Source organism: Amphibalanus amphitrite, unplaced genomic scaffold (genome assembly GCF_019059575.1).
Source record: "Amphibalanus amphitrite isolate SeventyFive unplaced genomic scaffold, NRLGWU_Aamphi_draft 000053F_arrow, whole genome shotgun sequence".
Taxonomy (NCBI): Eukaryota; Metazoa; Arthropoda; class Thecostraca; order Balanomorpha; family Balanidae; genus Amphibalanus; species Amphibalanus amphitrite.
Window position 1 is genome coordinate 179,031 of NW_024881549.1, and position 12,790 is coordinate 191,820.

General features: G+C 49.1%; 1 protein-coding gene across 6 annotated transcripts; it reads left to right on the forward strand.

Annotated features, from left to right (window-relative positions):
* The first annotated feature begins 1,286 nt into the window (after positions 1 to 1,286).
* On the forward strand, positions 1,287 to 12,447 carry LOC122377935 (2-(3-amino-3-carboxypropyl)histidine synthase subunit 2-like). Of its 6 annotated transcripts, none has more exons than XM_043358553.1 (5): positions 1,287 to 1,348; positions 9,910 to 10,083; positions 10,304 to 10,416; positions 10,727 to 10,944; positions 11,227 to 12,447. In XM_043358553.1, the coding sequence occupies exons 2-5, from the start codon at positions 9,934 to 9,936 to the stop codon at positions 12,276 to 12,278; spliced, it is 1,533 nt and encodes a 510-aa protein (XP_043214488.1). In that variant the 5' UTR covers positions 1,287 to 1,348; positions 9,910 to 9,933; the 3' UTR covers positions 12,279 to 12,447. The 6 variants fall into 6 exon arrangements, with proteins under 6 accessions (XP_043214488.1, XP_043214486.1, XP_043214492.1 ...); XM_043358551.1 differs by lacking the exon at positions 1,287 to 1,348 and adding an exon at positions 5,058 to 5,089; XM_043358557.1 differs by lacking the exon at positions 1,287 to 1,348 and adding an exon at positions 5,132 to 5,164.
* The last annotated feature ends 343 nt before the right edge of the window (positions 12,448 to 12,790 follow it).

The following is a 12,790-nucleotide window of genomic DNA, read 5'->3' on the forward strand; positions in this document are numbered from 1 at the left end:
TACTTATAAAGCTCGACGCATCTTAGGCCTGGATGGTGCGTACATTCGTAGAACGGTCCGACGTCCGTGGTCGAAGCTGTCTACTCTACATGTACCAAAAGACGCTAAGACCGGTGCAATAACGGCGACCCGATCCCGTCCTTGGCGATTCTAGGACTCGTTAGGACCCAGGCCGAGTCTGACCCGTCTATTTTTAGGGAAACGGGGTGGGTGAATTGACAACCGAGTACCGATGGTTAGAATTGATCCCGTCGTCGAGCGATGGCTGATTGACAGACAACACATGTTGTAGTGGGCGGATAAGCATCAGGGATAATGCCTGAACGTAGGCAAGCATAATTGGTCGGCCACATTGTTTAGGAATATAAAATCGTAACGGAGGTCCTAGAGGATATTATCTCTACATTACGAGGATTCACCACCAGTGAAAATTACTACTGTTAAACCCTCGGTCCCGGGCAACTCCGGGGAGCTGCAGTATCCGGCGGCCACCTCGTCGACTCGCAGGTCCTTTGGGCTTCCGTGATGCTTCAGTGCTTCGCCCAGAGGCACGGGTAGAGCAGTAGGATGTGGGGTGAGGTGTCTGTACGCCTCTTCATTGTAGGTACGACGCATACAGCGCCCAGTCCCGTCGAAGCTCAATAATCGACCGTGACATATTCTTAATTGGCGGATCCAGGAAGCGGTCTTGAACACATCGGGGGGCATATACCCTAAAAAAGGTTTCTGTGAATTAAAAAACATCGGATTTCGATTCCTTGCGCACTACTGTGCACTTCGATCAATACAGTTTTCCTCATAAAAGTTGTGAAGTTTTCGTTTTATTCTCGAAAAACGATTTCGGACGCTGCCCCGGATGTGGGCCTACGTGGGGGATAACATTTGTCCCAAATGCCTTCCCTTGCATCCGCCAGCGGGTTGCCCCGCCCTGAGCTTAACTAAAAACGTCTTAAAATCCCACCGGAGAGCCGAATCCGATAACTCATCTCTGTCTGCCCGTCTAAATTACTACGCACCGTACGGCGCCCAGCCCCGTCGGAGCACTGAACCGACCGTGATATTTTTGGATTTCCCCCATCCCCAGCTCCATTAGAAACGTTCTCTCTCCCCATCCAATTGCTCATGATGTCATTTCAAATTCAATACCTACCTCATCTCTGTCTGCCCGCCCATTCATTGCACACCTTACGGTGCCCGGCCCCGCCAGAAGGATCCTAGCGCGCTGAGTGGTTGCCTCCAGCCGCGTCATCGCGAGGCCCCGCGGGGCCCGCAAATGAATACATTGCGTGAATAGCCGTGTCGCCCCCCTGTACGTAACGTACGGTACGGAACTTTGTACGGAACCAAGGTACGGAACTTGACGGGAGGGAACTTACGGAAGCGTATTTACAAATTGCAACCGAGCTCCGCCGTGGGGTAAGGTGGGCAGGGGTTTTCACACTACGGCTGCGGTTGAACTACCGTCTGTGGTAGAAACTTCAGGACGATGGCGCGTTTCATACGAAATCTGGCGCAATGCTTGTTTGCTTCTGTACTTGTGCTCTTATTTGCTGTGAATTCTTGAAGTGGGAGTGTTTCAATAACAATTTGTGGATTATTCGAGTTTCTTTATATAAACATAATACTGATATGATCAATGACTTAGTTTGGGAATTGATACACATTTTGTAGAGATTTGTCTGGCAAATGGTGTAACAATTACAAACCTCAAGCCTATCATGATCTGAAGCTGTTATAACAAATCAAAATTGCTTCAATGTTACCTTTACCTTGTTGGAAAGACTGGAGCATGGTTCAAGATGATGCGTAAAAATTCAAGATTTGTGCGAAAGCTTGTGACTGAAGAACGTAAACAGTTGGCGATATGATGGCTCAATCAAACGTGGAAATGGACGACAAAAGTAGAGTTTCAACATTCCAGCATGTGAGAAAAACTTCAGAAATTCATGGTTCTTGTAGTATTGCATTCTTCTTATGTACAGTTATAGGTTTTGTTAGGATATTTCAAATTCATTGTGTCAGTTAAGATATAGATGGATTGCGGATTTTTTTTTTTTTTAGAATCATTGTATGGTAGCTAGGTACTTGTTCGGTAAAAAGGTATGTGATGAATGCCATGAGAAGGTTTTTTATTATTTAATATATGGTCGTTGTTGTACCTACAAAAATGCAAGCTTACTAGCAACTAGTTTCTGAATCAAATCGAAAGTATTTGCCATGAATGTAAATATGTACCTGCAAAGTATGTCAATAAATTTGTGTGATGTTGACCAGAGAGTTTCATCATCTGGGCATTTATGTCGCTTCCTACATTAGGTGTTAAGCATAGTAATTACGGATGAACTTTGTGCCAATATCTTCAATGCACATTGCACAATGTATGTAGCATGTCTACAACCCTCACTGATCCTGCTATAGCTATAGGCATTTGGCACCAGCTTGACCAAGGGCATGCACTTCACAGTTGCACAACCTTTTGTTTTGTCATGTACCACCAGTCACTTTTTGTGCACCAGTCACTTTTTGTGCACATAGCAGTGCACACAACAATGTGCAGAGGGCCTACACAAAAACAACATGATTAGTGTGCACTATGCACAGCATTGTACCCTGATTATTTGAATATTTTGACCACTCAACAGTCAACAGTCAGGAGATAATTATTTAATATCACATTTATTATACATCACTTGTCAAACAATAGCATGACGACACACATTTTGACAAGCAATCATGGTAGTATTCCAATAAGTTGGACAGTCACCTCCCTGGGCGTCATTTTTCCGGGAAGGTACCTCTGCAGTGTTGTGGTAGGCTAGGTTGAATTAAGTTAAGTTAGGCGAAGTAAGGTGGTTAGAACCAGGTCAGACCGTAAGGCCTGGTCAGGTTGATTTTAATCTTTCATTCTAATTTGACATAGATACCTATTCCCTATGTTTTTGCTCCAGCCTGAATTTCATTAGGTAATGAGTTAATTTTGCTTTGTTTTTATCTGTCTTGTTTTGTGTTTTTGTCCCTGATATTTTGCCCCATAGGCAAGGGTGGAGCTTTTCCAGGAAAGGAGGTGGAGCATGATTGGAGGCGCTCAACCAGACGGCATAGGAGGGCACGATTTCTGAACGCGCACTGATGCCTGATTCAAGCCACGCTGTCTTCATGCGGGGCGGCGCGCTACTTAACCCTAGAACACCTGGGGGGGGGGGGTTGTATCAACCCCCCCCCCCCGAGGTTTTTCTTAGCTACACGCCGAACCGTTTCAGATAGCCTGCTCAAATTTTCAGTACCCTTTGGGGCATCCTTTGCGCAACTTTTGGTAATTTTTTTGTCAAGGTCATGTCAGGTCACGGAGTTATGACGTCATAAAGGGAACAACCTCCGGCCAGATTTACGCTAAATTGGAGATTGCTTAACATTGGTATAAATGCCGACTGACCTAACGCACTGATGGATTGTTTTATAGAATCACAACTGGCTGATTTGACATTGGCACAATGTCCGTTGACATTTTGAAGGTCACTAAAGGTCAAGGTAAGGTCATTGACCTCGGTTGACCTGTAATGACTTCTTGCACTTGTATGCCATTTCGGGGTATTTTGATGCCCTGAATTCGAATTTGCTATCCATTTCAGGCATCGTCGGTTGTTTCTTGTAGTTCATTTTGGGTCAGGGTCAGGTCAGTGACGTCACACGCCTGACGTGACCCAATGGACAAATGACCTTGCAGACTTCCGATGCTCCCAACGCATCATTTTATCAAGTTATGACATCGAAATACACACCAAACGATAGAGAATTGATCAAGGATCACGTTAGTGAAGGTTTCAAGTCGATATTTCTTACCGTTTTGCCGCAATCGGCGCGGAAATCTGAAAAAGTTAGATTTTTCCGAAAATTTGACCTTTGACCGGTCATAAGTAGGTCAAATGTTGACCTAGGACCAAAAAATATACCACCAATCGCGAGATCTCGTTGAGAGCAATCCGTTGGTTTTTTCCGCTAAGCTCTACGACCTTCCGTTTTGAAACGCCAGGGGGGGCGTAACAACCCCCCCCCCCTGGTCGTTCGTGTTATGAGAAATGGCCTGGTCGTGCGAGGGTTAAAAGTCCCTAAAAGAACGGGAAGTGATGCCGATAGAACCTTCAATCATTCTGGGCTAACGCTTATGACTTGGAAAAAGTCGCGATCCCAATTCAATCGAAAACCTGTGGGCTCTTGTTCAGCAGGAGGTGTATGAAGAGCCACCCGCCATAAGCACTGCTCAACCGCAGGCACAGGTTTAGACGGCGTTGGTCCGCATCAAAGCCAGTGTGCTGTAGAATTCATTGGCTGAAATGCTCCAGAACATTCACCACTGCGTTTTTATGAAAGGTGGCCACAAGCTCAGTTAAAAGAAAAAGTACCAGATTGTTTTGCTTTTTAATTACAGCGGGAAGAAAGGTGTCCGGATAATTTCGTTACACCCCCTGTAATGTTCAAATTGTTGCTAAATTCGAAATCAGCTCCAAAAACTAGCCTAGAAACATGTAAAACTCGAAAAAGGAACCGAGGTCATCAAAGGTCATTGAGCTGACCTGACCTTCAGGTGACCTTGACACCCACCCTAATGCATGGGACCAGCATCATATCACATGTTTCAACGCTTGAAACCACGTGAAGACTGCAACCGCGCGGCTAGTGCGATCCGACATACGCCGTATCGCGATTCGGGCCAAACATGGTCTCGAGAAATAGGTCACAGGTCAAAGGTCATTTAGGTCAGGGTCATGAAATTGTCAGGGTAGGTGTAAAATTGATAAAATCGGGGGCATTGAAATTTTCGTCGCGATCGGACGGTTTTTACGCGAGTTACTCACGAAAAAAACGATAAAGCGCACCCAAAAAGGCAGAAATATGCACATGCGATATCCTATACTGCGAAAAAAGTGCATCATTTTTTAACGTCGCCGACAAATTGTAATTACCCTAAGCTCAGGCAGATGTATGGTAGAAAATCCCCCAAGTGAAATACACTACGGCGGAAATAAAATACCCTACGGCGGAGCTCGGTTGCAATTTGTAAATACGCCTTACGGAATTGACGCATGGCAAGGTTGAGTTTTTTTGTTTTATCCTCGAGCCTCGAAGATAATTTGATTCGATTTCAATTTTGGGCGCTGCAGGGAGGGTTTAACAAAATTGTTGATATGAGCAGTCACAGAGACTTCTCTAATGGACTGTGCGCTGATCCGAGGAAATCAGCATTGCAATTGGAGGCTCAAAAATAGGTGCACTTTTAGGCATCTTTTTACAACGAAAAGGGTGCAGAATATTTACAAATTCGGATGTATGGTATCTCATACTTTTATCTACTGGTCGGATTTTTTTTTTGTTACATTCAAAATGAATAAATAAATGTATATAAATGAGGACATGTTTTCTCATTCAGTTAGTCATTTGTTCATGCTGGAGGTACCTATATACTTCACAAATGCAGCCGTACTTTGCACGCATTTTTTTGCTTTTGAGTGTTGGTTGCATTTGTTGGTTGTCATTGCTAATTTGTCGGATTGAGTCATTTGCGTTGGTTTAGAAAAAAGGTTTTGAGAAATAACTATACTTACCTACATAATATAGGGCCGCAAAGAAGCAGTAAAAAAATAAGTTAAAAATAGCTCAGAAAAAAACTGTCAAAAAAGGAAAGAAAATTATCGATCACTACCTCATCAAGACTGGACCGGAAAACGTGGTGCGAAGATGTCATTCTGGATATCAAGCCAGAGTCAGGACTAGAAAAATGTGAAACGAAAGATAATTACTAGCAAAAAGGCAACTTTTTAGCTTCCCGTTTAACTAAAAAGAAAAAAAATGTTCACAGACGAAACCATCAATCGAGATAAGAGATTACGCTGAGGACAATCGGATTTGCAAGTTTACTCTTGCAAACACTGACTCCTGTGAGACTCACATAGCAAGAAGAAAAACAGGATGTTATCGACGGCGCCAGTCTCAGCATACTTCCTATAATGCCTAGAGCCTTATTTTATTCTGAAGAAGAAAAAAACTCGCTGAAAGGAGCTACAAAGACTTAACTTGACCACATTAGCGTCGCCACGGGGGGGCAAGCGGGGCAGCTTGCCCCCCCAACCTCGGACCGGGCACCCCCTGAGATCGATACAGATCCGATGAGATTTTGGAGTCGGGGAAAAAATGGGGGTACCTTTCTGAGAATGCCTGTGAGGTCAGACTCTGTTGGAGCGTGCAGTTCAAACCAAAGTCAGAGTCGCAGTCACCAAAATCTTCAAGACTCCGACTCCAGACTCGGAAATGTCAATGCCATGATTCATGTCATGTTCCTAGTTGGTTCTGTATTACATTTTGTAGCTGATTTTCATAAATTTTGGAGTGCTGACACATAATTTTCGTTCAAAGCGTGACACGAAATCTTCGGGGCCTTTCTCAACTCTCGTCAAATGTCTGCGACAGGCACAAGTACCGTTCAAGTGCCGCAGGGCTCATGAGCCTGCTTTTCACACAGGCTCCTAAGGAGCTCCACTAAGCTCTAAGAAGCTTTCGGAGGGCCCAAACCGGCCTCTGAGAGTCCCACTGGTGTCCATGTTCTCTAGAGGGCCCATACAGGGATCTTTGAGGACATTATACATACATACGTAGACCTCTGAAGGGCCACACGAATCTTTGAGGATGTCTTCGAAAATTTCTGAAAACCTCAACTGGCCTATGATAGTTCAGCCGAACTTTTGAGGCGACAGACTTTACTAAACCCCAACCCGGCATCTGAGGGGTCACAACTCACGTGTCCCTCTGAGGGCCGCAACACATGTTTCTTATGTCCCTACCAACGTAGTGTCCTTAAGGATTCGACACAGACCCCGGCGGTTCACACTGTTATTCGAGGGCTCCAGGCTCACCCTGGGCCTAGTCTCTTAGCGCCCGCCGCCCACACTGGCTTTTGAAAGCTCGTGTGCCCTAAAGGGCTTTCCGGGCCCACCTTAGGCTCGGAAAGCCCTAAAGCACCACATACACGTAAATATTTGGGGTGACCCACGCCGATCTCCGGGATCCTAAGCAGGCTTCTGAGAGTCCACACTGACCCTCAGTGGCCTGAAATGGCCTGGAAGTCGCAATCCTATCTCTAAGAGATCCCTTGCCCCTATGCCGTGCGTAACTTTTGGTTCCGTTAAATATTTTTGGTCGCGTTTGCAGCGCTTCCCTTCACTCGAAAAACCAGAAACTTTTTGTTCACACTCGAGTGAACAAAACATTTCTTCTCACTGCAGCAAGGATGAATGATGTACTTCCGATTCACACTTCCGACATTCTCTCTCAGTCTCCGCCGAATGCCCAATTCTTAGCTACAATCGGCGGCTGGGATAAGCCCTATGCATTTCACGTAAAACCTGGGCATTCATGCGTGAATGGAGGTTTTAGCGAGGTGATCCGATTCAAATGGAGCGTTTTTCACCTTCTTCTGGGTAATGATCATGAGCGACAAGAGTCTGCACAGGGGCCCTCTGCAGTGCGTCGGCAATCGCAGCCACTGTAATTCTAACGGTCGTTTTTGTCCAGAAATTTCAAAATTTTGATTTTTTTGTAAAAAAAATACATGCTATAGCTAGAAGGAAAACTTTGTCACCATCGGATTCCTCGCACCATTGCGCGTCGAATGATATGTAAAACGAGTGAGTAACGGCTGGGGAAAGGCAAGATTTAACACAAAACTTGATTTTGCCCCCCCAACCGAAAATGTCTGGCGACGCCTATGCTTGACCAGCAGTTAATGTGAAAAGAACAACTCGGCATCGCAGTTCGCAGCTACGCCGCGCTAAATAATGTCATACCCATGGCAGTGATACACCACTACATCCAAAAGAAGTAAGCGTATTCAATCAAACAATAAGGTTTATCCAGTGTGTCGTATGGGGATGTAGTTCATTACGGTCGGGATCAAATAATCTCGGAAGAATGCTCGATGAAATGATGGAATTTGTACCCTTTGCATCAATGTTAAACGATGAAGGCTGCCGCTCGTTACCGCAAAACTTGCATCGGGAAGCTCAAGAATACGCGAGTCTGCCTGCGAAGTACGGACGAAAAAATAACGGTGGAGCAGAAACAAGATGCATAGGACCGATTTGAGTATAAGAACTGGGACAAACATCTGTGCCAGTGATGGCCTATTATTACAGGAACTTTTACTTTGGATATCTCAGGAAACTGGCAGGTCAACGTTTCTAGGCCAGCTGTGGACATATTTTGATGGAGAAGCCAGGAAACGGAGGAAACGTGCCAAGGGCGAAGAGCATACTGTAACTAACGAGCTACAGAGAATATGACGAAGGCGCCGGGGGCACTAATCGTTTGGCCGGACGGGGAAGAGCACTCGATCCGCGCCCCGGCAGCCGGCAGGTTACCTGTACTCCAGCTTCCGAGCTGAGATGGTCGCCCTCCGAGCTGCTGTCTCCTAACTGCTGGAGAACCCGCCGCACGCCGAAGACACCATCGTAACCTGTACCGACTCGCAGTCCGCTCTCGCCGCCACCCGAGGTGGATAGGCCGCCCAGCACTCCTCGCTCGGAGTGGACATCTGGAGAGCCCTCTGGGGACTGACAGCTGGAGGCCTGTTGGTCTACCTACAGTGGGTGCCCTCACAATGCAAGTTAGAGGGCAACGAGAGGGCCGACACCATCGCCAAGAAGGCAAACAGCCTCGACTAAAAAATCCTCATACAGACGTCCAGAACGCCCACTGGGCCGCCGCCAGAGTGGCGAGGGCTCGCACCATCCGGGCCTGGCCGGCCGGCTGGTTCCTTCAGCTGACGGGGCCGGGATCGACTCCCACCTGCCGTTGCCGGCGGCGACCGGCCAGCGGCGGTGGGCATCCACCAGCTCCGCGCTGGCCACTGGACGAGCTCCACCCAATGGCACCACAGAGTCGGTGTGGCGCCCTCCTGGTTGCGCCAGCCCTCCTGACTGGCGCAACCAGTGCGACGACCGACAATGCAGAGCCGCACTCTACCCGTCTGCTGAGAGGAGGCGGACAGCCCAAGAATGTCCTCCTGCGGTGCCCGGCTCTAATGGGCACCCGACATCGCCTGCTGGGGACCATCAACCCCAACATGGAGGAGGTGCAGAGCGGCGACAGCGTGGTGGCCCTGGGGGCCGCCCACAGGTCCCTTCAGAGCTGCTCGGCTACGTCTCCATGAGACGGAGGGACACAATAAAAGCAACAACAGCTACAGCATTACAACGTGATGGGAACGGCCGTCACAAGAGCTATCGCCTTATCATTCAGCAGCGAGTGGAGAATGAGCAGACGGAGGGATACGTTGCAATCGGTGATGTGCATGTGCGAATGTGTGAAAGTGCGACTATGTGTAGATGCGTGGTGCATAAAATTGGATAGCAGAGAAGAACAGTGAAGACGCCGTTGAAGGTTTCATATTACGGCTTCAGAAATTTGGGCCTCCAATGCTGATTTCCCAAATCAGCGCACAGTCCATATATAGAGAAGTCTGTGGATCAGTTAATGCTAAAAATAGGTTGAGGTACACTGCAAGCAGAAATAGCAAAACCTAGTCTAAACCTTGGTTTAAGCTGACCTAACCTTGCGTACATGTAGGTACCTTGACCCAGCCTTGACCTACCCTTGGTTTATATAGCCTTGGTACCTACCATAACATATGACCTTACCCCATGTCAGTGTGGTTCAATGCAACTTATTAAATTTTATGTAAAAGTATTTTTAGTATGGATGTGTGGTCTCAACTTTTCAGCATTGGAGGGTTATGCGCTTTCTTTTCCGTTTTTTTTTTTTAAATGTATATTCAAGTGTTATTGGGTTTGCATTTTTTCAGGACAGCTAGGTATATTCTCAGCTTTATGAACATTTCTCAACCTGAATCTTTTCTTTCAGGCTGTACTTTCCGCATTGTAGATCATGAGCGTGGCCTTCAGTGGAGATGACTCTGCCATCATTAATGAAAAACTGGATGTGGGACTGGTGGAATCCACTCCAGAAGCTGAACTGGAAGGGAAATATGACCTGCAGGGGTGCTCTTCCTGGCTAAAGGAACATAATTACAGAATAGTGAGTTTATCAAGTGCATGAAATAAAACCACTTTTACAAGTAGCTCTGCATACCAATCGGGTGGATAAACAATGCTGTTAATATGCAAAATATCTGACGTCACATCTTAATCTGTATGTATTCTCACTTTCTTGGACTAATGCAATGTCTTGTCAGTTTTTTCTCAAATGGACTCTTGACATCTCTTTTATGTACTAGTCTGACAATTACTTTTTCCAGGCCGCTCTTCAGTTTCCAGACAATCTTTTGGCAGATGCCACACCAATAGCCCTTTATCTGCAGGATAATACAGAATGCCAGATATATATTCTTGCAGACACGTCCTATGGCAGGTGGGAAATTTCATCATTGCGGTGGGAAGCTGTTGGCAGGAATGCACTCTAGTTTGAAAATATGATAACAGGTAGTCTTACTGGGAGCTGTTTTAGCATCTGGCATGCTTTTTACAGCAACAGTGGTGTGTTTGTTTGGATAAAAAAATGGAGCATATAACAGCTGTGATGCAGTGGAGACTGGAGAGTCGGGGGCCATTCATTGGTCCAATGGCACCATGCAGCATTCAGGTTCATCACCGGGTCCTGGACTGTTCCGCCCCTCCATCATGACTGGATGAACCCACGTGACAAGCTCTCCCACCACCAGCTGCTGCGTGGACGAGGTGGCCGCCGATCACGTGACCGCCGACTGTGTCATTCACTTCGGCCACGCCTGCCTGAGCGCCACCTCACGGCTACCGGTGTACTACGTGTTCGTCGACCTGCCGCTAGATGTCAGCAGTGCAGCGGACGTGCTGTGTCCCGCCCTGCCGGCGGACGGCACAGTGGTGGTTTTCGTGGACGTACGCTACCAGCACGCCCTCGGTGAGTGCCGTGCAGGGCGTCCAGCACCCTGGGGTGCACGTCTGTACGGTGCGGCAGCGCGGGCAACGACAAGCGCTTCCAGATATATGACGCTCTGATATATCTGGCGTTTTTACATTGGCCTGCGGTTTATGACTTCAAAATGTGTGCGTGTTATGCCCATTTTCGGTCAGTAAGTTTGCTGTCATTCAGAAACACAGCCGTTCAGCCGATCACTCGGTCGGTGGTCTGCGCCGCTGTAGGTATCTGGTCTGTTTGACGCTGTGTGCTCTGTGTTTTCAGCGGCGCTGTGTAGGGAGCTGTCCCTCCGTCTGGGGTCGCCGGTGGTAGCCGCCGAGCCGCCGCCGTCGGACCCGGCCTCCGCCGCTGACCTGACCGGCGGCGGAGAGGGCGCCACAGAGACGGTGCTGCTGAACCGGCGGGTCGCACTGTCCGAGCCGGCGCTGCAGGCGGCCACGGTCGTGTACGTGGGCGGCGAGGGCCGGCTGCTGACCTGCCTGGCCATGGCGCTGGGCGACACGCCACTGCTGGTCTGGGACCCGAGCGGCGGCCGGCCGCCGGCGCCGCCCGGCCCGGAGGCCAGCCGCGCAGTCCGCCGGCGCTACTACATGGTCGAGCGCACCAAGGATGCGGCACGCGTCGGCGTCCTGGTGGGTACCCTGGCCGTACACCGGTACCGAGAGGCCATCGAGCGGCTCAAACAGCTGCTGCGCGCCGCCGGAAAACGCTGCTACACCCTGCTTTGCGGCAAACTGAACGTGGCCAAGCTGGCCAACTTCCCCGAGCTGGACGTGCTCGTGCTGGTCTCGTGCCCGGAGAGCGCGCTGCTCGACAGCAAGGAGTTCCTGCAGCCGGTGGTGACGCCGTACGAGGCCGAGCTGGCCTGTAACCCGGCGCGCCAGTGGAGCGGCCGCTACGTGGCCGAGTTCGGCCGGCTGCTGCCCGGCGGCGCCGCGCACGTGCCGCTGCCTGAGGTCGGAGACGTGGTGACGGACGTCTCGCTGGTGACTGGCCGGCTCCGCAGCTGCGGGCTGGAGGCGGCCGGGACACCGGAGAGCGGCGCAGACTCCAGCCTGGTGGCCAGGGATAATCTGTCTGTGGCGGTCCACGGCGGCGGCGCCGGGCAGGCGCTCTCGGAGCGCAGCTGGCGCGGCCTGGAGCAGCGGCTCGGGGACACACCGGTCACGGCAGCGGTACAAGGTCAGCGCGGGGTGGCCGCCGGCTACGACCAGGAGGGGACGGCGGTCGAAGACTCCGGGAGCAAGCCGGACTCGGCGACCGCCAACTCCGAGAGCAAGGACTCGGCGCCCACCAATTCCGAAAGCATCTCTTAACCAATGAGGAGTCCTAGGTCACAGGCTTACGGGTGTTACGGGATTCAGGGTGAATGATGAGTATTTTGAAACGCTTTTTGATACCAATATATATTTGTGATGTAGCATCCCATGTGACAGCGTGCATCTAGTTTTGACAGGTTTATTCTGATATACAAAACGCTCACTAGAACTGAACATCAGCGCGGCAAAGCGTTACGATACGATACGATACGTGAGCTCCGGTTCTGCGGTATGCCGGCGCGACAGCACGCGGCCCCTCTCGGTAGGCATACGACGGGCGGTGGCCATCCAGCGTATTGCTCTGTGTAGAAAAACACGGAACAAATAGTGCATGGACGCGTTTCGATTATTAAATCTTCATCAGCATGACATAATCACAGAGAAAACAAGATATGTGATTATGTCATGCTGATGAAGATTTAATAATCGAAACGCGTCCATGCACTATTTGTTCCGTGTTTTTCTACTTGTCTCTATCAATATGCTCTGTGTAGGTTGTCGTACGGTCG